The 23154-nt window shown below is 48.4% G+C and overlaps 8 protein-coding genes across 8 annotated transcripts; 6 read left to right on the top strand and 2 right to left on the bottom strand.

Annotated features, from left to right (window-relative positions):
- Window positions 1-3305: 3305 nt before the first annotated feature.
- On the top strand, window positions 3306-5211 carry B0J16DRAFT_169689 (concanavalin A-like lectin/glucanase domain-containing protein). Its single transcript, XM_046122394.1, has 2 exons — window positions 3306-3614; window positions 3664-5211. Exons 1-2 carry the CDS (start codon window positions 3518-3520, stop codon window positions 5055-5057), a joined length of 1491 nt encoding a protein of 496 aa, XP_045979956.1. The 5' UTR covers window positions 3306-3517; the 3' UTR covers window positions 5058-5211.
- Window positions 5212-7498: 2287 nt separating this feature from the next.
- On the top strand, window positions 7499-9262 carry B0J16DRAFT_169671 (uncharacterized protein). Its single transcript, XM_046122393.1, has one exon. The coding sequence runs from the start codon at window positions 7561-7563 to the stop codon at window positions 8950-8952; it is 1392 nt and encodes a 463-aa protein (XP_045979955.1). The 5' UTR covers window positions 7499-7560; the 3' UTR covers window positions 8953-9262.
- Window positions 9263-10018: 756 nt separating this feature from the next.
- On the top strand, window positions 10019-11326 carry B0J16DRAFT_169669 (pectin lyase fold/virulence factor). The gene has a single exon (XM_046122392.1). The coding sequence runs from the start codon at window positions 10212-10214 to the stop codon at window positions 11196-11198; it is 987 nt and encodes a 328-aa protein (XP_045979954.1). The 5' UTR covers window positions 10019-10211; the 3' UTR covers window positions 11199-11326.
- Window positions 11327-12003: 677 nt separating this feature from the next.
- Window positions 12004-13356, top strand: B0J16DRAFT_322858 (Sec63 Brl domain-containing protein; the record flags this gene model as incomplete). Its single annotated transcript, XM_046125735.1, has 2 exons — window positions 12004-13079; window positions 13236-13356. 2 exons carry the CDS (start codon window positions 12004-12006, stop codon window positions 13354-13356), a joined length of 1197 nt encoding a protein of 398 aa, XP_045979953.1.
- A 1052-nt stretch (window positions 13357-14408) lies between these two features.
- B0J16DRAFT_417043 (uncharacterized protein) lies at window positions 14409-15793 on the top strand. Its single transcript, XM_046133653.1, has one exon. The coding sequence runs from the start codon at window positions 14482-14484 to the stop codon at window positions 15559-15561; it is 1080 nt and encodes a 359-aa protein (XP_045979952.1). The 5' UTR covers window positions 14409-14481; the 3' UTR covers window positions 15562-15793.
- B0J16DRAFT_169648 (uncharacterized protein) lies at window positions 15781-17701 on the bottom strand. The gene is made up of 2 exons (XM_046122391.1): window positions 17089-17701; window positions 15781-16995 (listed from the first exon to the last, which is right to left on the bottom strand). Exons 1-2 carry the CDS (start codon window positions 17529-17531, stop codon window positions 16230-16232), a joined length of 1209 nt encoding a protein of 402 aa, XP_045979951.1. The 5' UTR covers window positions 17532-17701; the 3' UTR covers window positions 15781-16229.
- Window positions 17702-17894: 193 nt separating this feature from the next.
- On the top strand, window positions 17895-18880 carry B0J16DRAFT_169640 (ubiquitin-conjugating enzyme/RWD-like protein). Its single transcript, XM_046122390.1, has 3 exons — window positions 17895-18129; window positions 18210-18415; window positions 18466-18880. The coding sequence occupies exons 1-3, from the start codon at window positions 17977-17979 to the stop codon at window positions 18527-18529; spliced, it is 423 nt and encodes a 140-aa protein (XP_045979950.1). The 5' UTR covers window positions 17895-17976; the 3' UTR covers window positions 18530-18880.
- Window positions 18881-19230: 350 nt separating this feature from the next.
- B0J16DRAFT_387202 (uncharacterized protein) lies at window positions 19231-21768 on the bottom strand (the record flags this gene model as incomplete). The annotated part of the gene is made up of 1 exon (XM_046131651.1): window positions 19231-21768. The coding sequence occupies one exon, from the start codon at window positions 21766-21768 to the stop codon at window positions 19231-19233; it is 2538 nt and encodes an 845-aa protein (XP_045979949.1).
- Window positions 21769-23154: the final 1386 nt, after the last annotated feature.

Raw genomic sequence — 23154 nt, 5'->3', positions numbered from 1 at the left:
ATTCCCCTGCAAAGTCTATTAAACTCCTTCCTTAATTGTAAGGAGGTCATTTAATGTGCAGACTGGGGTAATCGATCTGATGCGAAAGTTGAAGAGTACAACCCTGTCATTCATTATGATGCCCGGTTTCAGATAAGGGCAACCCGTATGATATGACACCCTTGAAGGAGCAATGATACGCGGATGTTTCGTCTCGGGTTACGAATGCATGAAGTTGAAGTGTGGGATCTGAAACTTGTCTTTTATTGGCAGCTTGGACAACTGGAGAAGAACATTCGATCTTGTTGACTGTTATTGACGAATTCAAAGGATGCTATCATGCTTTTTAACGAACTTGGAATATTAAAGATTGGGTGTTAAGATCGCCGTGCAGGGTTCATGATTTGGCACATGTCGGTCGTATAGTTATGCAAGGTACCGTTGCCGGATATCGGTCGTGAGGGGAAATGACCGGCCGAGTAGCTATACGAGCCGATTAACGTTAACGTTAACGTTAACGTTTAACCGGTAACATGATTGAAGACGAAGCGGAACTAAACGTAACGATAATCCAGTGAAGAAAAGTATAAGCCGCAAACGTCGAAGCCCAAGTGATGAATCGTGATAGGCCAATACCCACCAAACAGACGTTGATTCACAACCAACGCATCAATATTGGAATACAAATCTCTCACATGGAAGAAAAAAAGAACAAAACCGCGCGTCAAGTTCCTTTCTTAAGGGATAATCATGACTTTGCCTTTGGAGGAGATGATTCGTCGAGATCTTTAGATTCTGAAACTCAGGGTTAGTTTTAGATCAAGGGGTGGAGACTTGGCATATGCAAAGAGGGAGAATAGTAAGCAGGGACTTTGATGATGATTTACAGACAAGCACTGAAAATGGTATTTTCTGTGAAGATTGTTTCTGTTGGTAAAAACTTAGGACTCAGTAATTGACGCAGTTTCAGTGTTCAGCTTGTGTTTTATGCAAACAGATGTCTTTTCTTGTTGGAATGGAAGTGCCACAGTTTGAAACAGAGGATGAGCTAATAGAAACAAATAGAGTAATTCTGAATATTAAGTTGATTGTTAACTATTATATAAATCCTTAATCATGCATCTCACCAATTAGACGGACCAAAGATTCAGGGACCATCCTTCAAGCGCGTTCCCCCAGATCGTGTTACATTAGAGAGACGGCAATGCTCTTGATTCGCCACAAGAGCTCAACTTGGGTTAGATCTCGGGATGACCTAGACTAGATGCTGTAAATACCTACAATTGATCCATGTGACTTTGACATGCGGCGGCAATTGATCTTCTGATAGAAGCATCGGATGGTGAAGATCATTAGGTAGCATCCCTAAAGAATTGGCCGACGGGACTGCCAAGAGCTAAGCCCAGAGTGGCCAAGTCAATGGACAAAATTAGAAGTTTTGAGTGTGGCTGCGCTGAGCCAGATCGTTCTTTTGGGGTTCTCGTGATGCAGCTCGTGTTTTTTTCTTCGGCCTTTCCTATCTCCAACGATACTGTGACAACTCGAATGAAGATTTGTGACGTCGTGAACGGTCAATTCTTTTCGCCAACGGTTAGTAGCGAAAAAGAACAGACGAAAAAGGAAATGCCATATCAACATGCGGCGGGCTGAAAGAGGGACCGTAAAATGAGCAGGGGACACCTCGTTAATTGCCCGAAGCTTGACTAACAGTTTATCACTCACATAGTAAGAGGGCTTGTTAGTGTAGAGATGCCAAGAGTATACGCAAATTTGATGGATATGGACCCGATAGACTGGTGACATGCGCCAAGCGTTGTTCGTCTAGCAAACCTCGTGTTTGCTTTTGTAGCTATGGAGATGATTAACATCCAAGAGTCCAAGAGTCGCTAACAGTCAAGGGATACTTGAGGTTTAATCATGATCATCGAGACAAAAGAAAGAAAGAGAGTCAAAGCTGAGATTGAATTGTTGATCGTCAATAGTCTAGGGTTCCCTGTGGTGACACAAAAAGGATGACTTTGTTAGTTAAACCAAAACTCTGGGATCGAATGGAAGGGAAGGGATGAGATTGTCTTGCTTGCATGAACATGAACCAACCCAGACCAGGCGGCGGCACTCATTGACAGTCAGACAGCTGCCCGGGCGGGCTTTCAGGGGTCCAGCCTTAGCCTCCGATAGTGTCTGCGCCTCTGACCCTCTGTAACCCCCTGCACTTCCCCATCCATTTCCCTTATCATCGGCAAGCGTGCCGAGGGAACTTTCTCTCCGTTTACGAGAAAGACAAGAGAATTATTGATTCAGCTAAGTTAGTCCAACATTGCGATGGAAGGTTGGTTCGTATTTTTGGCCTCCTTCTGGAATTCTCTCAGCCTCCTGATTTTTGACTTTGGTCGAAACCAGTTGACGTATTCAAGACGGTGCGTGTCAGAAGAGGGTGATCGCCAGGAACTGCTCGACTCTGACTGGTTGGCTTCTGCATGAGGTAGGGAGTTTCACAATTGGCTTCGTCATCCAACGGATATCGTTACTGTGAAGTAAGAAAGAGTTTTCTGAATATCATCTGAATATTCGAGAGACAACACGAAGGCGAGCGAAAAAGAAAGACACCAAACGTCATAGTTCATCTGTTATCCTAGCAACTCTCCACCGATCATCATCACAGAATCAAAGTCCGTGAGCCTGACCATGGGGAAAAAAGGCCAAGAAAATATACGAATTCGTATAATGCCCAGTGACTGCCCAAGAACCGTAAAGTGCTCAGGCGACTGATAGTCAAGTAGATACTCATCTCGCCAATAGGGTTGAGCGGTCACTGTATGCAGGGCAGACGTTTAGGGGACATGTCGTGTAACTGTGCCGTTAGCCACTGACAGATAGTGGCTGAATGTCAGATTTCCAGAAGGGGACCTCCCTCCAGCTGTCAGATTCATGGTTAACGGTAACGCTGAGGGACTCAACTGAACTGTGGTACCTATAGTGTATTATTGTATTGTCTGTCTCAGCCTGATGCTTTTTCCATTCTGTGTCTCGTTCGAAACCGGAATGTCTCTCAAGACTCAAAATATCATGACAGGGGGTTTTACTGGCTTTGGACGGTAACTTGTAGTGTACCATCTTGGCGGGAGCTCGGGCGTCCCTTGGCTTGTCGTCTTTAGACGAGGAGGAAGGAGCCAAGCAAGGGTCAGGGGCTGACAGGGAAGGCGAGATCCACCCGCGAAGCGCCGCTTCAGAGTCTAGTCTGGCCCAGTCCCTTGTTCCTTCCCAGTCTCCAGTCTCCAGTCTCCAGACTCGAGACGCCCGAGGCCGAGGACATTAAATAAAACAGTCAATGTTTCCCTCTTTTTCTCAGATCCTCATATTGTATCAGTCACTCATATTTTAATACTCGTTTCCTTTACTCTCACTAGATATCAAAACACTCTCGCTCAAGGTATATATATACCTACAACAAGAACAACTTACAAGTCGTCGCCTCGCTTAGACACTTGACCACCACCGGATATACGCATTAGACATACACACATACACAATCGCAGCAATGCTTTCAAAAGCTTTCACCACCGCCGCTATGGCTCTGGCCTATGCTGGCATGGCCTCTGCCCAAACATTCACAGAATGCAACCCCCTCGAGAAGAGTAAGTCATCTCTCACAACTTACACATGCCACACACTAACAACTCTCAGCTTGCCCTCCTAACCCTGCTTTCGGAGACCAAAAGATTGACTGTGACTTCGCCAAGGGTGAATGCAGTGCTTTCCACAACATGATTGCCACAGAAATCAAGTACAGCGAACAAGGTGCTCTTTTCCAGATCAACACCGAGACTGAGGCTCCTACAATCCGATCAGACAACTACCTCATGTTCGGCCGACTTGATGTCGTCGTTCAAGCTGCTAAGGGTGCTGGTATCGTCACCAGTGTTGTTCTTCAGTCTGACGATCTCGACGAGATTGACTGGGAATGGACTGGTGGTGATGATGCCCGTGTCCAGTCCAACTACTTCGCCAAGGGTGACACTACCTCCTACGACCGAGCTATCTACCACCCCGTCAGCACCCCTCTTGACACTACCCACAAGTACTCCGTTGAGTGGACATCCAAGAAGATCGACTGGCTCATTGACGATGTCGTTGTCCGAACCCTGAACGCTGTTGAGGTAGCTAACCGTAAAGGTTATGAGATGCCCCAGACCCCTATGCAAGTCAAGCTTGGAACTTGGGTTGCTGGTGGCAAGAACAGCAACGAGGGAACCCGAGAGTGGGCTGGTGGCTTCACCGATTTTAAGCAGGCTCCTTTTGATGCTTACTACCGCAGTGTCACCATCATCGACTACGCTGGCAAGGACGCCCCTGGCCAGAGTGGTGCTAAGGAGTACGTCTGGACCGATAAGACTGGTTCTTGGGAGAGCATCAAGGTTAAGAAGACTCTGTCTGAGGGCAACGACGAGGAGACCAGCGCCAGCACCACTGTTTCCAAGGTTCCCAAGACTACACAGACTGCTCAGCCTACCAAGACCAAGACCGAGGCTCACACCACTATTGTTGAGGAGACCACCAGTGTTGTCCTGACCAAGACTGAGACTGCCCAACACGAGTCTAAGACCCATGAGTCAAAGACCCTTGAGACCAAGGTCGTCGAGACTAAGACTGAGTCTGCCAAGGAGACCAAGATCATCGAGTCCAAGACCGAGTCTGCCAAGGAGACTAAGATCACTGAGGTTGCTACTACCTTCTCCACTGCCACTGCCACCGCTGTTGCCAGCACTGTGACCACTGAGGAGGCTGCTGCCACACCTACTGAGGGTTCCAACGCAGGCTCTGGCTCTGGTTCCAGCTCCGGATCTGGGTCTGACTCCGACAAGTCCGAGTCCGACTCTGGTGCCGACTCTGGATCTAAGCCAGAGGTCAACCCTGGTACCAACTCCGGTGCCGCTGTCGATCCCGCCACTCCCAGCGGCACTGCCACTGAAGCTGCTCCCAGCGATACCACACCCATCGCCGTCAACTCTGGCTCTCGCATGACTGGCAGCATCGTTACCGCTTTCGCCGGTCTCATGATTGCCCAGATCCTCATCTAAGCAACTTCAATTCTTGATTTTGTATCACTTCTTACTACGGGGTCCCTGTGAGCAACATAGAGTTATGTCTCTATGCACATTGCTCGAGAGCAGATCATTCTAATCACACCTTACTTCGAGTCGATCCTTACAATGCTTGCCAAAGCAACACACACGAAACCTCTTTATCACTCGGATTGGTTCATTTGGAAGGACCTACATGGAAAAGAAAGAGACGGGAAAAACGCTAGAAAAAAACACAGGGTACATGGAAGAGGGCTTGGCAAGCAAACATTACGCATGTTTTTCGATTAACCTAACGTTTTTAATGAGGACCTGCTCTCTTGAGTCCACGGACTCCTATCTAGGCCAAGGCGACTACTTGGCGCAAAGCATTTGCTTTTGAGTCACGGACGCCGCCAAGGTCTTAACTGGATGTTCACGGGCGGATGACGGGATGAGTTTTTCTGTATGAGAAAGAACTAGAGATGGACATGATTGAAGTGGAAGATTTATGTATGGCTTGGATGAATTACTACTTTTTGGATTGGGGTTTATGGAATTGGATGCATCACATTGGGATGCCATTTTTACAGCGAGATACCTTTTTAGAATTTTTGAATGGAAGCAATTGATTTGCTGCATGCAGTTTTGTCTTTTCTTGGTGAACTTGCTAAGCACTTGGCTTCATTTCCTATGAGGCCGGGTGGCTGTTTGCGGCAAAAGCCAAGATGCAAGGCGGTGGATCGTCGTCAGGGTGAATATTGGTAGCTTAACTCAATACTTGTGATAGTCTTTGTCAGAAGTATATGATGTTACGACTCGTGCATTCCAAGACTATCGGTCGATACTATTGAGATTAGGTTACAGGGGAATTGTGCCAAGTACAACACAGAGGATCAGGTTTGCGAGAAACTCTGATAGCAGTTCCCTTGGTTCTCTATGGTGCGGCTGGCTAGGTGGTGGTGAGACGTGGCGTTTATTGTTGTTAATTTGAGCCGTGGCGTTAAGACATGATTGAAGTCAATTGTGAGATAGAGCCTATTAGTGAAATGTAGGCCTGATATAGAGATGGACTCCCGAGATATCCAAGACAGAATGATAGGTAAGGGTTCACAACAAGATGACCGAGGCTTGAGATACCAAAGGTTCAAAGATCGCATGCAAGTCGTTTAATTAGGCTTGCTTGCTTCTTTTCTCCGTGTGGGTGGGGATATGCAGGTACAAAAGGTTATTGCCCTCCATTACAAGCCTCTCCCTGGTAACAAGGTCTTGTTTGCTTTTCATCATCACAGCTTTGAGTCAGCATCTGATTTGCATGTGAGAGACGTGACTAGTTGACGGAGATTATATGTCTGATATGTAGTTGCTTTTTGAGTGGAGGGTTCTTGTGATGGCTTTACTTTTCCTGGTTTTGATAGAGGTGAGGTTCTAAGTCATGGGTGTTTTCAATGAACTGTTATGAAGTAGCAGTGGCAGACATACACGACGGGATGGTGAGTTTGTGGGTTGTTCACTTGGCTTGGATTGACTGGTGATGTCTTCATGTGCTTTCTGGAGATTTGCGCAAGACTGTTGAGAATACACCTTTTACAGAGCTTGACAACTGGAACTCGGACAACCCGTATCCATCGTTCTTACTCATTCGACTCTCTCTTAGGCGCGAGGCTGGAACTCTTTGTCTTGTAGTTGTGCAGTGGTGGCCATATCTTACAGATTGATACGGTGAAGAGAAATAAAGGATTAGGACAATGTATCTATGAATTGAACGTCAAGATACTTAGGCGGCTATTGTGCTAGTCTACACAGGTATGTGGCAATACGGAAGACCCACTGAATTCAGGATGAACTATGAGGAACTGGGCGAACAAAGACAATTTTGCTTCGTGTTGATAGCTCTGCTTACAGCATATTTCATACTGATCGAGTGTCGGTTGTTAGTTGTGATGCTGAAACTGGTCGCAGACTCAATTAACAAATCATAAAAGTCTCCAATCGTATTGAGTAGATATTGAGTTTATTCAGAACATGCCACATCGTTAAAACGTGCCAGAGGGAAAAGGCTTATCTGGTTATCTACGTTGCCAACTACTCTGAGAACCTTCAACACCGCGAGAAACCCGTGCAGGGTCGTGCTTGACCGAACATGTTACTCTGATTTTAAAGTGAAGTTGAGGTGATTCTCAGTCTTATTGCTCATAAAATTGTTATCACTGCTTCTCAAGTCGCTACCGTCTAGTAGACAAAGCAACTCCGGTCCTTCAGACTCCCATGGCAGCGATCGGTATCTACGGAGCACTTTTCCTACAAGGACAGAAACTTGAATGATACAAGAAAGAAGGTCGGAAATAATCGTCGTGTTGATTCCCCGACTTGACCTCTGTTCAGCTGAGATAGAAAGTGGGGTCAATCACCGGTGAAGAGTCATATTCTACAACACCAATCACCAAGAACTCTCAGCTATATTATAAGACTAGTAGAAGTACCTCTTTTTCGTTGATGAGTGAAGAGATAACCCGTCAAAATGCCATCACGACCACCGTCATTCCTCCTCCCCAACTCGCCATCCTGTCGAGTAATCGATCGCTTCAGCGACTTACCCGACAACTCAACCATCACCGAAGACTCAGAAGGCAAAATCCCATTCTGGCCTCTTCTTCACCATCTGATCAACACTCCGGTCTTGAGTATTTCGCTACTCATAGACCGACTTCAAACAATCGCCGCTAATGCAGAAACATACCCAGATGGCGACTTTGGCTTCTTGGACAAATTTTTAAAAGAGCAAGATGAAGATAAGATCATTTATACTATATGGTCCAGGATTAAACAAATTGCTCTTGATATCACGGTTTATTTTCCGAGTGGAGAGCTTGAGCTGCTTCGGGCTGGGTGTCCGTTGAGGTTGAGTCGTGGGCAGGTTGCATGTCTTGTGGTTCATCAGTTCCTTTGTTCTTTTGTGCCCCAACGGAACGATGATGGGTATCAAGATTTAGGCATTTGGTATCCAGAGGAACAGAGACATCCCTCTGCGGCGAGAATGTACTTGGAAGCTCTCTTTGCCTACTTTGAGAGTCTACCTCCAGCGAAAGAACTGATAGATGATCATCTAGCTGGCCACAAAGCTGTCTCTTACGAACTCCATCAGAACAGTCAAGCACCATTAGCCGATGCCAAGTTGGGACCCGTCCATATTAACTACTTGGACGTTCACACATCAGATACGCATCACCCTCACATCCAGGGAAAAGGAGGAGCCGTCGTTGTCTCTTCCAACAAAGTAATTGGCTTCGGGCAGTCAGCCACCCAGGAGGAAATATTCGTTGGTATTGCCCCTGAGGCATACCCCGTTGTTCTGGTAGCGCCGCACTTAACAGACGATACTGTCATCACTGTTTCAGGTGCGAGAGCGATGGCGGATGTTAAAGGTCAGCGACGCAATATCAAATGGAACATTCGTACTATGGCCAATGATTCAGAAGGAGGACGTCTTGTTTTCATGGATGCGCTAGAGATGGACATGGTAGAACGCTCATCAGATAACGACCTACCGGATCTATACCCTGAGAACATCGATCGCGAACTTCAAAAAGCAACAAACGGATTTACTTCCTACAACGGCGATTCCATTTTCACCGGCCTTTGGGGATGCGGTGCATTTGGTGGTGATCCAGGAGTTAAGCTTATGATTCTACGGCTCGCAGCAGGGGTAGCTAATGTTGAATTGCATCTAATGTTAGGCCCTGGAGAACATGATCTCGGAAGAGAACTTGAGGAGGTAGCCAAGGCTTGCGATGGTCTGACTTTAAATGATGTGCGAGGGTTGTTGGGCAGAGTTCCTATGGAGTTACGAAAGGAAAGAATCTTGAAATGGATTGCGGAAGCGGCTTCAGGGGCTTCTCGTCAGATTGAGTAGTGATGGAGTTGAAGGAAGATAAGAGGCTTTGAGGCTCGGGAACTAGAAGCAGACAAGACTACTTCTTGTTGTGGTATTTTCGTGCTGTGGGCCTCATCGTCCGCGGGTATCCGACATGACTGACTGCATTTTCAGTTCGGGTTGTGGGAGTTGTCCGTAGTGTTCTTGGCGCTGATATCTTGTTGATGGAAGAATCTCCTCGAAATTAGCGGGCCAAGGTGGTCTCGTAATCCAGAGATGTCACTTGTGCTATCTAGCAGAAACTCATACAACTCTACTTTAGGACAATCTAGTCTATGTTGAAGACGCCTATGCTCTCCGACCGCAGCTTTACTCCATAACTTGGTCGCCTAGAGTTGAAGACTATTGTATAACTTAAAGTGACTATCAGATTTTCGTAGAGAAAGAAACACTAAAATCTGATCTGATCAGATAACTGAAACTGTCAACTGCGACTGAGCACCCCTTCGCATTTCCTTTCGTAAAGGATAACCTGCTGACGTAGACTATCAAGTGAATCGTGACATGTTAAAGTTATCTGATTGATCGGATTACGGAGCCGAAGATGAATACGCGGGTTCGTGCATTGATCAATATCCGAGGCCTTGTCACTGAGTGGAGTCGAGTCAATGAGGAAAAGGTTTAAACATGGACTTGTGTTTCATATCTTCAAGGCGTGCTACCTCGTATGTATGGTTACATAGTCAACAATTAATTAATATTGGGTGCAACGTGAAGAAACTTATACTTTCAATAGCATGATCAATCTCGATTTGGATCTTTTGCTAGATATGCTAAGTCGATATGTCACTATCCGCATACCATCAATTAAGCTTATTTCCCCATTCTTATCCTGATGCCAATTCCTACCAAGCTTTCTTAACAGAAATGAAATCTTGGCTGTGACATTCAATCCCCATGCTGACAGTTTCCTATTCAGGTATCTCCAGACCACAGCCCCGGCGCATGGTCCGGCAATTCCACTCCACATCCGTCCGTTTCATTCACGGAGAATTCTGTGATTCGTGTAAACATGTTTCGGACCCTGCAAATGTTTGCACATCACCATCTATCGCTTCAGGGGATATACGGTAGTTGTCATGACTTTGTATATAAGTGATGTCTTGACCACCTCTAACTATGTTTCTCTATCCTTCATCCTTTACATCTATCTCTTTCTAACTACTATACATTCGTTTCGTTGGACTGGCTCCGACTTTCACTCATTATATACTATCTAAACACTATCAACCGTCAAAATGAAGTTCCTCGGCCTCCTTAACCTCGCTGCTCTGGCCAGCGCCGTCCCTACTCCTACCGTCCAGGAAGTCGGCAAGACTATCAACAAGCGAGCTGCCATCACCGATGCTGCCAACATTGGTTACGCCACCGAGAACGGAGGCACCACAGGTGGTGCCGGAGGAGCTACCGTGACCGTCTCTTCCCTCACCGAGTTCAGCAAGGCTGCCGAGTCCGACGAGAAGCAGGTCATCTACGTCAAGGGCCAAATCACCGGAAACAACAAGATCCGCGTCAAGTCTGACAAGACCATCGTCGGAGCCTCAGGCGCTTCTCTCGACAACATTGGTCTTTACATCAACAAGCAGAAGAACGTCATCGTTCGTAACCTCGCCATCAAGAACGTCGTTGCTGCCAACGGTGATGCCATCGGTATTCAGAAGTCCACCAACGTCTGGGTCGATCACTGCGAGCTGTCCTCTGATTTCTCCAAGGACAAGGACTTCTATGATGGTCTTCTTGATGTCACCCACGCTTCTGACTGGGTTACCATCTCCAACACTTACTTCCACGACCACCACAAGGCTTCTCTGGTCGGTCACTCTGACAGCAACGCTGCTGAGGACACTGGTACTCTCCACGTCACCTACGCCAACAACCACTGGTCCAACATTGGATCTCGTGCTCCTTCCGTTCGCTTCGGTTTCGTTCACGTCTTCAACAACTACTACGAGGATATCAGCGTCACTGGTGTTAACTCTCGCATGGGTGCTCAGGTTCTTGTTGAGTCTACTGCTTTCACCAGCGCCAAGAAGGCTCTCATCTCCAAGGACTCCAAGCAGACTGGTAGCATCTCTGTCAACGATGTCGACCTTGGTGGTTCTACCAACGATGCTCCTAAGGGCTCTATCTCCAAGTCTGACATCCCTTACAAGTATTCTCTTGTCGGTTCTTCCAAGGTCAAGGGTGCTGTTGTTGGCGTTGCTGGAAACACTCTTAAGCTGTAAATGGGATTTGCTCATCGTTTGATTGACCAAGTTCAAATTCAAGCTCTGCTGCTTGAGTGAGATTCAGCAATATTGGAGATATAATAGATATTCTTCTGGATGATAGAATAATTAAAGATTGAAGGGGCACCTTATCCGTTTCCTCTCAGTGATTTGATACGCCACTAAAGTTGCCTGTTTCGATGGTGTTTTAGATGATACTGTGGCGGCAATACTCTAAACCCCAGAAAACCTCCTTATATTATATACCTATGTAGGTACTGAGGTATCACATCGGCTGTGGTCACCGGTGCAGCGCCTTGTACGGCGAGCCATGTACATGTGAAAGCTGTGATAACTCAGGTCATCCAAAGAGGAAGATGCCAGTTCGACCTCTACGAGAGCCACGAGCTCAACCCGGAAGGTCTACAGAAAGGCTGCCTGCTCCTGTTTGTTCAAGCTTCACTTCAATCCCATGCATCATGAACCTAAGCATGAAGAAGCAAGACGAGCTTCAAGGTATCAAATTGCTGTGAAGGCGTGACAGGCGCCAGCCAATAACTTCTTTCCAAAGTCTGGGACTGTTGCCTGCCAAATGCGTAGGTAGGTAAGTATAATCTAACTGCGAGGAAGGTTGGGAAGGTGCGTCCGTATCTACCTGCCTCACCAACTGCTGAGAGATTGCTTCCTGCCATCCGAGGAAGGCACATCTCTGACCCTCCAGGCAAGAGATGGTCGTGCAAAAAATCATCACTTCAAACCTGCCAACAGCACTTTTCATCCCCTAACATGTGAATGGAGACGGGACAGATCCCAGCCACACAAGATGCCTCTTGCTCTGGCAGAACCTCAGAAGGCCGCCTCGAATTCACAAAGTTCGACTTCACGGCCTTCGCACAAGCTTCAAAGACGATACGAATTGGCTGCATCGACTTTCAAAATCCTCTGCGAGATCAAACGTAAACCAGATATCTTCGCCATCCTCAAGATAGCCTGCTCAGCAACAGAGTTCAACACTTTTTCCATTCGAAAAGAAGAAACTGCCTTCTTCCGAGCGATCAACGACAGTACAGGCATCCCTTACCAAGTCCCCGAGTTTATATCCAAGCCATGGCACAAAGCATTTCTGCTAGTGCAGATCGATCTCTTGAAGACCGGTTGGCCCAACAAGCTGAAAGGCGCAGCTCGGAAAGAACTTTACCATGAACTTCCCCGAATGTACAAGCTACTCGACCGCGTGCTGAGATGCCTGGTGGATATCCTTGGGGAGAGGGGCGATGGGAGGGGAGTACAGACAGCTCTTGAAGTACTGAGAAGTGTCAAATCTGGTGTTTGGGAGAAGAGCGATAATCACCTTTTACAAGTCGAGGGTATTGGTCCAGCGAAAAAGGACAGGCTCGTCAAGGCCAACATCAAGACCATCAAGGACTTATCTACAATGGAATTCTACCACATTGAACGAATCCTCAGTCGAAACCCGCCTTTCGGCCAGACACTTCTGCACAAAGTGGCCGGATTTCCCATTCTCAAGCTTGACTTTGAAATTATCGGACAATACACTCCCGAGGCTGAGGCACCCTTACCCGTCACCCCAGTCGCATCAGAAAACAACCAAGCAGGAACGGGCGTTGTGTCTGCCAGTGAGTCACTCTGGATTGCTAGAGCTGTACTCGGATTTGCCAATGGGAGGACCCCAAGCTGGAAAGGTCGCACACCCTGGCTCACGTTAGTAGTTGAGGGGGGTGACGGACGACTTGTCTGGTTTTGGCGAGGAAGTGCGAAGAGGTTGGTTGACGAGAAGGAGATGATCATTGGTCTCAGTGCGAAGAGCGGCGAGCAACTCAAGGTTGCTTTTTCTTGTGAGGAGATTGTTGGAACTATGGTGCAGATGGATGTTCGTGTGTAAGTGTAAGTGGATGGAAGATGGCCCTGTTGAGGCACCATGTCAACCATCTGCGGATAAATGGAGAGTTCTTGCTAAGATATATACATATAATCAATTAACCGTTTTGTTCGAAATTTGGTCTCACTGTGGCTTACATTGTTACCTTGTTCTAGAGATGCCCTCACATTGCAATGGCTTGCCACACCTAGTCGAGAATCATCGAGCACCAACTCCAGTACACAACGAGCATATGAACCAGTTGTCAACAGCACCTCTCCACCGCTCAACGCATAAGGCATCCAGACCCTGCCGCCCATTTTAGCTGCATCTGAAAAGATCCTGTGACATGAAAAGACATTCAGCTTCTGAGGGACTTTTCGCATAAGACCTTGAGCAAACCGAGCATTGCCACCGATATTAAGGCACAGGGCAAAGATCAGCCTTACAACTCTATCTTTCCTTCCTCTTTCTACCTAGAACTGAACTCTATTGAGGCCCAAAGGAATCAGATCGAGAATGTCACTGACGAGAAGCTGTATTGGGAAGCGGCCGACGTAGGGCAGAGTTAGTGCAAGAATAGTTCATTCTCGTTGGACGGTAAATTTGGAACCCCAGACCCTGAAATAAGAAGGCTAATTAATCAAGAGTGGCGGTTTCACCTTTCAGCCTTTTTCGTTACTTTTCATTACATTTCGGCGAGCTTTGCAGCAATATGGTTGCACTGCAGAAGCCCAACTATGTATGCTACTGTGAATTAAGGTACAGGGGGATTGTCGAGGCCTTGTGACTGATCTTCACTGAACTTGGGAGGATCATCTCGAGACCAGGGCAGGCTATCTAGGATCGATGCAGGGATTAGGAAGAGCTGAACTTGAGTCCCCACCAAGTTGAGTAGCCAGGTAACATCGACACTTTAGTTCGTGGTGATCTGGGAGACTCTGTTGGTTTTGTACGGATTGTGGTTGTGCCGTCTGACACTCGCAGTCGTGTCCTATTTTGGGAGAACTGTTAAGTGATCACAAGTGTGAAGAGCTCTTTAAAGTAAAGTCATAGAATTGTACAGTCGATAATTGGAGGCTTGATATCAAACAGTAGTGCGGTTGCCTACATACATCACCAGGCAGGCACGCTGTTGTGGCTAAAGGGAGCAGTCTATATTGGTGGATGAACCCAAGCGGATATGGTACCCGCACGAAGTCATCGCGAAATGGAGTTTGGATCTCCGAACCCCGGTGATATCTAGTAACGCTCATTTGACACGTTAAATTAGCACGAGCTAGTCAAGCAAACCCGGTCTGTGCCTCGATGGAAGGCTTTTCAGCCCATTTGTAGTAGCCTGTGGTTTTATAAGACGATAGGATGTCCTGTTTGCGTGAAGTCTCTTAACCATTCGTTTCTCGGTGATCACACTCTTTCGAAATGTTGCGATCAACTCTCATTCTCGCCCTCGCGGGCCTAACTGTCGCGACAGACAGCGTCTACTTCAGCGCCCAAAAAGCAAGCCAAAAAGGTCTCCCCTTACTTTCTGGCTTCAGTCCCCGTCCTCAATTCCTTAGCATGGCAGCAACGTGCGAAGCAGGCATGAAACAATGCGGCAACACATGCATTGAATCCAGCGGCCAATGCTGCGACACGACCAAAGGATCGTACTGCGAAGACGGCTACCGTTGTCAGGATGATGGTTGCTGTGAGGATGGAAAGCTTTGCTCTGGTCCACCTTCGAGATGCACTGATGGCAAGGAGATGTGTGGAGGGTATTGTATTCCTAAAGGAAAGGTGTGCTGCCTTACAGGTTACTGTGATGAAGGCGAGAAATGTTCTTCGGGTGGATGCTCTTCTGGAAGCTCGTCTGGTGGAGGCAGTGGTTCCTCTGGTGGTTCCTCTGGTGGTCCATCCTGCCAGAGCTATGAGGAACCTTGTGGTGATAAGTGTATGCCAGAAGGCATGGTATGCTGCAAGACTGGATACTGTCTAAGCGGACAGACATGTACCTCGGATGGAAAATGTCAATATGGCTCTGGAAGCAGCTCCGGAGGTTCATCCGGAGGTTCATCTGGAGGTTCCTCTAGCGGTAGCTGTGCCAGCTACCAAGAAGAATGTGGTGAGGGATGCATGCCCAAGGGTATGGTCTGCTGCGACACAGGATACTGTTTGTCCGGACAAGTCTGCTCTAGCGATGGTACTTGCAGATACGGTTCAAGCAGTGGAGGCAGTGGTGGAAGCAGTGGCGGATCAAGCGACGATGACGATGATTCGAAGTCTGCAACCCGCACTTTCGACACTCCCTCTTTCACCGCACCTTCGATCGAGCCTATTCCTACCCTCGACGACGATACTTTCTCTACATTCAGCTCTCGCCCTCTGCCTACCGGGCCCAGATCTGGTGATGATGGAGACAGCACCAGCAACAGCAACAGTGGTGATGGAGGTAGCAGCGGCTCGATTGTTGTGCCCAGTATCTTCATGGGCGTCATTGCTTTGATCCCTCTCCTTCTTTGAGTTGCGACTTCTTTGCAATCAAAGCTCTCGTGGGAAGGATGCATCCTTCCGGCACCTGAGCAAGAGGTTGTTGTGCTCGTTTGGACTTATATTCGATGGAAATAATGAATCATGTCATCATGAGTTTGGAGAAATAGTTCGATGGACTTGACCTTATTTTGTATATATTATACCCCTAAATCAAAATCAGCAAGTTTTGTCCCGATGAAACCTAACTTATGTATCTCATCGTACGTCACAGCGAGCTGGTGCTCTAATAACCCTCGGTCACAGAGTGGCCAGACTTCTTTTGCACCAAAATGTGGTAACGTCAAACTAATTCGATTCTTTGTATGTCTCCATAGCTCAACAGCAGAGTATGTGCTGAGAGAATTAGGCGGACTGAGTAGGCCGTAATTTCCCCTCCTTTTGCCATGCGCTTACATTCAAAATAAGAAAACTTGTTGGTACATCATGACGTTTCTCCCCGCTTCCCAAGCTCTTCCAAAAGTCTGGTAGTAATGAGCCTCTCCAGGGATTTCCTATAATACATCCGCTAAACGCCGATAGTCATGGTAGTGTGGAATATTCATGTGTGGGTGGTTGAGTGATGAGTTGATTTGTGGATGATTCGACCTCGTTCCTCCGTAATATGTCATGTAGTTGAATCAGTCATGGTCTTGCCCTCCTTATCTCTTGGCAGCTTGGTTGAAGCTCTCAAGAACTGTCTCCTTAACATCAGGCTTCGTCTGACCATCGAGCTCTGAAGGGCTCTCAGACGGATCCTCCTTCTTGGGCTCAACAATAGCCTTAGCCATAGTCTGTGCCTGGGCTTGGCCAACCTTGCCAAACACGCTCAAACCAGTGGCGATCATGCCGCTGATATCTCCAACATTTCCGGGAACGACGACAGCAGTGCTCTCGCGAGCCAGCTTACCGAAGGCATCGACATACTTCTCGGCAACTCTCAAGCTAACAGCAGCCTGGGCACCAGTATCTCCCTTGAGGATACTGTCTGAGACAGCGTCGATACCTTGAGCAGTGGCAGTCGCCTTGAGACGGATGGCCTCAGCCTCACCATCCGCTTCGTTGATACGCTCGGCGCGCAACGCCTCGGAAGCCAGAATAACACTCTGCTTCTTACCCTCGGCGATGTTGATGGCGCTCTGTCGTTGACCTTCGGACTCGAGAATCTCAGCACGCTTGGATCGCTCGGCAGTGACTTGTCGGTGCATGGCCTCAACAACGGCGCCAGGGGCGTGGATATCTCGGATCTCGTAACGCAGGCAGGTGACACCCCAAGCTTCGGCGGCATCATTGATGGCAGCAGTGATGTTGGTGTTGAGTGCAGCACGTTCCTTTAGGACATGATCAAGGGTCAATTGACCAATCTCGGATCGCATAGTTGTCTGGGCGAGCTGAGAGATGGCATATTCGGCATCCTCGACTCCGTAGCTAATCGCTATGTCAGTCTCATGTTCGTACTGTACTCCAATGGCTCCTCCAGCTTGTTTGGCAAGCTCGAAAGACCCAATTACTCCAACTCACCTTGCCTTGTACGCATCAAAAACACGAGTGAACAAAACTCCATCGAGTTCCAAAGTAACGTTGTCCGCAGTGATAGCGCTCTGGCTAGGAATCTCAATGGCAACTTCCTTGAGACTCTTGACGTATGCGATTCGATCGATAAAGGGCATAAGAACAGCCAGACCAGGTTCGAGAATGCGGTTGAACTTTCCCATACGCTCCACAATCCAAGCTGTCTGCTGGGGCACGAAGCGAACTACTGTATTCGCTGGAAGTCGGGGCTTAGAGAAGTACGAGGGCATAGCCGGGGATCCGAAGCCGGCGGAGACGAGAGCTCGGTTCGTGGTGCTGAAGGCTCGGCCATGGGCGGCGATTGATCGTGCCGTGATGGTGGCGGCGGCAGCGACGAGCCGCGATTGTGACTGCGGTGCCCTGAGGGCCGCCCGCGTGAGGGACATGGCCATGATTGATCGATCGCGAAGTTTTCTATGAACAGAGTCGAGAATGACGTGGGTAAAACACCGTGTCTGTTGATCGGATGAGCTTGGGGGAGCTGTCGATATTCCGATATTTGCCCGGTGGAACAGGCAAGCTTGATGTGACGCGGGTGGCTAGTACTGCAAATGCACTTTCCCTACCTCGGCTTTCTGTGGCTGGTGATGGCGGGGAACCCTTTCCCTTGGACTTTATCGCGGGAGGAAATGGAAGTCACCGCCTTCCTTTCTGTTGCTGTGCCCCGCGCTGAGAGTTGACTGGATCCCAAAGTCACCCAATATCTAACCGCCACTACACCAACGTCATCTATCGCGAAACCACACTGTTTCTTTCTTACTCATCCTCAACTTTTCTGGAAGTTCTAGAGTCAAAAAGAACATTTCTGCGATACACATCCTTTGAGAAACCGACACAATGTCTGCCAAGGTTCCTCGTAACTTCCGCCTACTGGAGGAGCTCGAGAAGGGAGAGAAGGGTCTCGGTGCTGAGGCATGCAGTTACGGTCTTGAGGATCCCGAGGATCTCCTCATGAGCAGTTGGAACGGCACAATCCTTGGTCCCCCTCATGTAAGTGTTTACAGAAAGGACACACGCTCCGTCGTGAAGCAACAAACTCCCAAGTAGCTTAGCTAACCCTTCTCTTTCAGTCCGTCCACGAGAACCGCATCTACAGCGTAAAGATGCACTGCGGTCCCGAATACCCCGATTCGCCTCCTACGATCCAGTTCATCAGCCAGGTCAACCTTCCCTGCGTCAACCCCCACAACGGCATGGTCGATCCCAACCAACTGCCTTGCCTTGCTCAATGGAAGCGGGAGAACACCATGGAGACGGTTCTTATTGAGCTCCGAAGGTACGTCGAGCTTCCACCATGAGGCCTAAAGCTATACTAACGATATTCAGATACATGGCTTCATCTCAGAACAAGAAGATCCCCCAGCCTCCCGAGGGTTCTACCTACTCTTAGGTTTTTACCAACGAATTACATATCACGCCTTTATGTCAAGATAAAAGAAACAAGAACATCAAGATTAACAAAGTCTTTTGAATTGGTCGAGACAGATGCCAAATGGCTCTATTCGACCGGTGTTCGAGAAGATGCGACTATCGCGAACTACAATATGATACACAAAGCTGCCTGTCCCAGAGAATGCCTCGCCCTTCCCATCCGTCTTCATCGTATTAGTCCCGTACTCTCTTGTTGCTATTCGCTTTTCGTTACGTTCATGAAACAGAACAAACTTGCTGCCCCCTCTTGTCTTGTCATTATTTTAACACCGATTCCAACGACTCGAGACATGGCCGGTTCGTAGAGATAGCGCAAGAATAAACAATTCAAGATATCCAAACAGATAACTGGGCATAATCATCCAGGGCAATTTCTCCGTTCAACTCTCATGACAAAAGGGCCATGTATCCCCGTACGCCGCTTTTACTTCCCCAAAGAATCCTAGTTGTAACAGTTCAGGAAATAAGACGAGTATTGTAGATAATCATCGCTGACAAAAGAAAATGCGAATGCGCGTGTGATCATCCTCGTGATCCAGGTATCCAAGAAAGAAATACTCCAATCCCTAGAATGCTGTTTTGAAATACATATAAATGATAAAAAGAAAGCGTTGGTAGAGTGTATCGTAAATCCGCTGTGGGATGAATTAAGTATGTTGTTTAGTCCTCAAAGCCCCATTTGGCAGGAGGGCCGACAGCACTCAAGCGAGCCATCGTCTTGTTAACTCGAGGAGCAGATGTCGACATGGCATCGGGAGAGATGGGGCTGTCGGGTCGAGGCACGCCAACCTCAAGGGTATCACGCTGAGCGCTAGGGCTGCGGTGTTGGCTTCGGCTCGTTGATCGGCTCTTGAGAGCTGAGTGACGGTCCTTTCGTCCGCTGTAGCGGCGCTGCTGAGTATACATGACGACCTCAGGGACCGTCTCTTCTTCGGACTCCTCGTCGTCGAAAGCGTAGTCGTAGAAGTCGTCCAGATCAGGGCTGGGCTCGGAATCGTCGATGGAGTGCTCAGCAGCAAGACCCTTGTCGATGTAAAGAAGAATGCGTTCCGAATTGTTGCTGTGGGATCGCTGCCCGTGGTGAGATTTCTTGCCAGGAAGTTGGGTGGGGCTGAGCTCGTCCGAGGTGTCATTGAAGGTTTCGTGGCTGAGATCAATAACGGTGTTGCCTTCAGCGTTGACCGTTGTCTTGTCCTTAAAGGTAGGAGGGGCTGGGAAGTCAAAGTCCATTGTCTCCTCGGTAATGGTGGCTTCGGAGGGCTTGGATTTGTGGCCCTTTGGAGTAACCTTCTCGTCCATCTCAGAAAGGACAGAGCCGCGCATTGTCTGTCGCTTGTGGCGAAGAGCAGACAAGAGCATCTCTTCCTGTCGAGTAACCGCCATGAATCGGTTGTGGCCATCCTTTCCATCAATGGAGGAGTGGGCGGAGCGAATGTAAAAGTCGACAGAGCTTGGGCTCAAAGGAGGCGTAGGCGCGTCGGTGGTAGTAGTAGAGATAGATCCATGAGGGATGTAGGTCATGGCAGGGAGGAAGTCAAGCTCAGGTTCGGGCTCATTTTCAGAGTCCTCATTCTCCTTCTCTTCCTCGTAATCAGAATAGTCTTCAGGTGCTGGCTCGGGGTAAAGAGCGACGATCTTGGATTGCGAGCTGTTAAGATTCGCCTTGCTGTGGCCTGTGTTTGAAGTGTTTACTGATGAGTTGGAAAAGCTTGACGTGCGCGAGGGGGTTTGTCCAGCAGTTCCCTCCTGGATAGTGTTGGTGGAGCTGCCAGAGAGGGAGCTTGACCTGGGGGCGATAACGGGGTTTCGTTGGTGCCCGTTGGGAATGGTCAGGTAGTTACCAGAGCCTGAGCCTGTTGTCTGTTTGCTCGACCTGCTTAATCGTTTGGAGCTGTTATCAGCGCTCTCGGAAGTTCGAGATGTGCCTGGACGGAAGTCAATAGAAGACCCAGCATCCGATGTTGCGTACTCGGGGATCGAGGGGTGGCTCTTGGTAGAAGACTCGGTGTATGCGTCGTCATCTTCGGAATCCGAAGAGAGCGAAAGAACGCTCTTCTCCTGGAGATCCGACTCTTGGAAACTCCTGCTCGTACGCTTTGACGCCTTGGACGTGCGCGTGTGTCTGCTAGAAACACTAGCAGCGCAGTCTGTAAGTGATGATGAACGGGGTTTGTTGGCCATGATAGGCTGGGGTGGTTGAGGGAGGTTGCGTTTTGCGTATTGTGAGACAATGTGCTCGGCGTGATGGCCAGGCGGTATGTGTTGTTCAAGCTTGCTCTGTCGAGAAATTGGCTTGGGCTGGTGTGACTCCCTGGACTTGGGCTGATGCGAATCTCTGGACTTGGACTTCTCCAAAACCTTCTCATCCTCATCAGGCTCGTCCAACTCGTCATCAATGATTGAGCGGAAAGACATCTGCTCGTAGTGTTCGTAGAGATTAGGTAGACCGTTCAGATGGTTTTGTTGTCGGCGGTTGCTGTTGCTCTCATCTGTTTTAGGACGATTTGTTTCCGACGTTGCTGACCTTAAACTTTCCTTTGTAGGTCGTCTTGACAACTTGCCCCTTAAAGATGGAGTACTTGTTGGAGATAGAATAGATGGGGATCGGGTAATTTGATCCAGCATTGGACCCTCCCACTGTGCCTCGTTCTTCTTGGACCGTCTTCCCATAAGGTGAGACAAGTCGAGTTTTGTAGGCTTCTTTTTCTTGAGTTTAGCCTCGGCAATTGAGTTCTCCATATCCAACATCCTCTCCGCTTTTGACGGCATGCCCTTGGCCATGGCTGAGGCTGAGGTTTGTTGAGTTATGGAGAGAGGTTGCTTAGTCTTGTCGTACCACGAGTGGAGCGTTGATGATGACTGTCGTTTTCGCATGATGCTCGTCATATCGGAAGCGTCCTCGTCGTACTCATCGGTGGGCGCGCCGTTGACTCTGAACTGCCGCGGGACGATCTCAGACTCATCTCCCCACTCCCGCATTCCACGCTCTTGTTTTGCTGGAGACCCGCGGCCATAGCTTGAAGCCTGCGGTATCCCGGGAGCGGGAGCAGCAAGATTGAGACTTGAAGTGGAAAAGTTGTTATCGATATTGATAGCTGAAGCACCCAAGATCTTCTGGGCCTTGTTCATAGGCGGGGCGGTGACCGTCACAGTGGGAGCCTGCTTTTTGCGGCCGGAAAACCCGAACTTGCCCATCATGCTGGCGACGTCGTAATTAATTTTGGCTCTCGCGTCGCCAGAAAGATCGTCTTCCCCCCTTGGGGTTTATTTCGTCAGCACGATATCGACTGCTCTTGAGCCAACATGTGCGGAAAAGCGGTGTCGCTGGTAGGTATTCGAACTGGATATCCAATACTTTAAATGTCAAAAGTAAGCAAGTTAATGCTTCCAAATATCGCAGCGAATTAGATTTTCGTAAATAGTATCTCAGTCGTCGATGACAGTTGATTCGTTGGTGAAACGCTGAATGATATCAGAGGTCGTCTCGTCTGTTCTGTCGTTTCGCCCAAGTTGGTGTCTTATTGGCGTATCATTCCGCGGTGCATCTGCCAATATTAAGTGCCGTTCTGGTGTGTATAAAGTCTTGGTATTACACGCTTTACTTCTCCCCTCGTAAGATTCCGGCTGAACAGGGCGACCGTCGGCGATCAAAATACTACAGTACAAGAAAGAGAAAGGAATTGGAGGGGGATTAGAGGAATAAGAAGAACGACGTCGAGATGAATAGGGACGACCGGTGAATGTTCAGGTTGGGTGGATTTGGCTTGGATCGGGCTTGACATGGGTAGGTAAGTGAAGTGATATGGGGGGTGTAAGGGCGTGTGTGATGGGGAGGGAAGGAGTGGAGGGTCCTCCGGGGGTGTGAGAAATTGGGAAGGTGAGGAAGAAGTAAAAACTGGATGCTGCGATCACCTTTGAACAAAAGCACTGTCCCTAGTCGCAATCTGCTAATTACTCTCCCACCCGAACCAGCGATCAGGTTAAAGCACAATTACAACCTGGAAAGGTCCTCCACTTGCACGCGACAGACGAGAGGGCAAAAAAATGGGATCTAACCGACCAGCCGAGTGGACGTGATCCTGACCCTGACCCTGACCTGACCTGGAGGTTCTGATGAGCCTCCACAGCATGAGAATCGACTGAGGAGTGCGGCAACAGGGGGCTTGCAGCAGACAATCGGACTCCCGAAAGAAATACGATCAACAAGAAAAAACTAAATAAAAAAGAAAAAATGGATTTGCCTTACATTAAAACATAAACTGGGCTTGAAGGTGGCGGCATTGACAGAAGCACAATGAGATAAACCGACAAGACAAGCTGAACAGCGGGCAATTCTAGACCAAACCGAACCAATGCAAATCACTCTCCCCGAGAAGAATATTCCCATCCATTCAGAACAGTGCAAAGCATAAACACCACCTGCAATAGCGGCGTCTGCTAGGACTAACCCGGCTAAGTCAACCCCCCGCCATCATTTACCTACTGTATTGAGTGCGATCCCCAAAGTCAAATGCTGAAAAAAAGAGTCATGGCTTTGCTTTCCATGGGAAGGGACGGGATTGGCAGGGATTTTATCCCAAAGAA

This window comes from Fusarium flagelliforme (genome assembly GCF_020744385.1).
Source record: "Fusarium flagelliforme strain FIESC 12 MPI-CAGE-AA-0113 chromosome Unknown B0J16scaffold_6, whole genome shotgun sequence".
In the NCBI taxonomy this organism is placed as follows: domain Eukaryota; kingdom Fungi; phylum Ascomycota; class Sordariomycetes; order Hypocreales; family Nectriaceae; genus Fusarium; species Fusarium flagelliforme.
This window is presented reverse-complemented; position numbering and strand designations above follow the sequence as displayed.

What these genes read in the sequence shown, in the direction of transcription:
- B0J16DRAFT_417043 (XM_046133653.1), top strand. Translation starts at nt 14,482, where the DNA reads ATGTTGCGATCAACTCTCATTCTCGCCCTCGCGGGCCTAACTGTCGCG.
- B0J16DRAFT_169640 (XM_046122390.1), top strand. Translation starts at nt 17,977, where the DNA reads ATGTCTGCCAAGGTTCCTCGTAACTTCCGCCTACTGGAGGAGCTCGAG. An exon ending in CAATCCTTGGTCCCCCTCAT is followed by an intron (nt 18,130 to 18,209) that starts GTAAGTGTTTAC and finishes CTTCTCTTTCAG; the next exon opens with TCCGTCCACGAGAACCGCAT. An exon ending in GTTCTTATTGAGCTCCGAAG is followed by an intron (nt 18,416 to 18,465) that starts GTACGTCGAGCT and finishes AACGATATTCAG; the next exon opens with ATACATGGCTTCATCTCAGA.
- B0J16DRAFT_169669 (XM_046122392.1), top strand. Translation starts at nt 10,212, where the DNA reads ATGAAGTTCCTCGGCCTCCTTAACCTCGCTGCTCTGGCCAGCGCCGTC.
- B0J16DRAFT_169671 (XM_046122393.1), top strand. Translation starts at nt 7,561, where the DNA reads ATGCCATCACGACCACCGTCATTCCTCCTCCCCAACTCGCCATCCTGT.
- B0J16DRAFT_169648 (XM_046122391.1), bottom strand. Translation starts at nt 17,531, where the DNA reads ATGGCCATGTCCCTCACGCGGGCGGCCCTCAGGGCACCGCAGTCACAA. An exon ending in TTTGATGCGTACAAGGCAAG is followed by an intron (nt 16,996 to 17,088) that starts GTGAGTTGGAGT and finishes CATAGCGATTAG; the next exon opens with CTACGGAGTCGAGGATGCCG.
- B0J16DRAFT_169689 (XM_046122394.1), top strand. Translation starts at nt 3,518, where the DNA reads ATGCTTTCAAAAGCTTTCACCACCGCCGCTATGGCTCTGGCCTATGCT. An exon ending in ATGCAACCCCCTCGAGAAGA is followed by an intron (nt 3,615 to 3,663) that starts GTAAGTCATCTC and finishes AACAACTCTCAG; the next exon opens with CTTGCCCTCCTAACCCTGCT.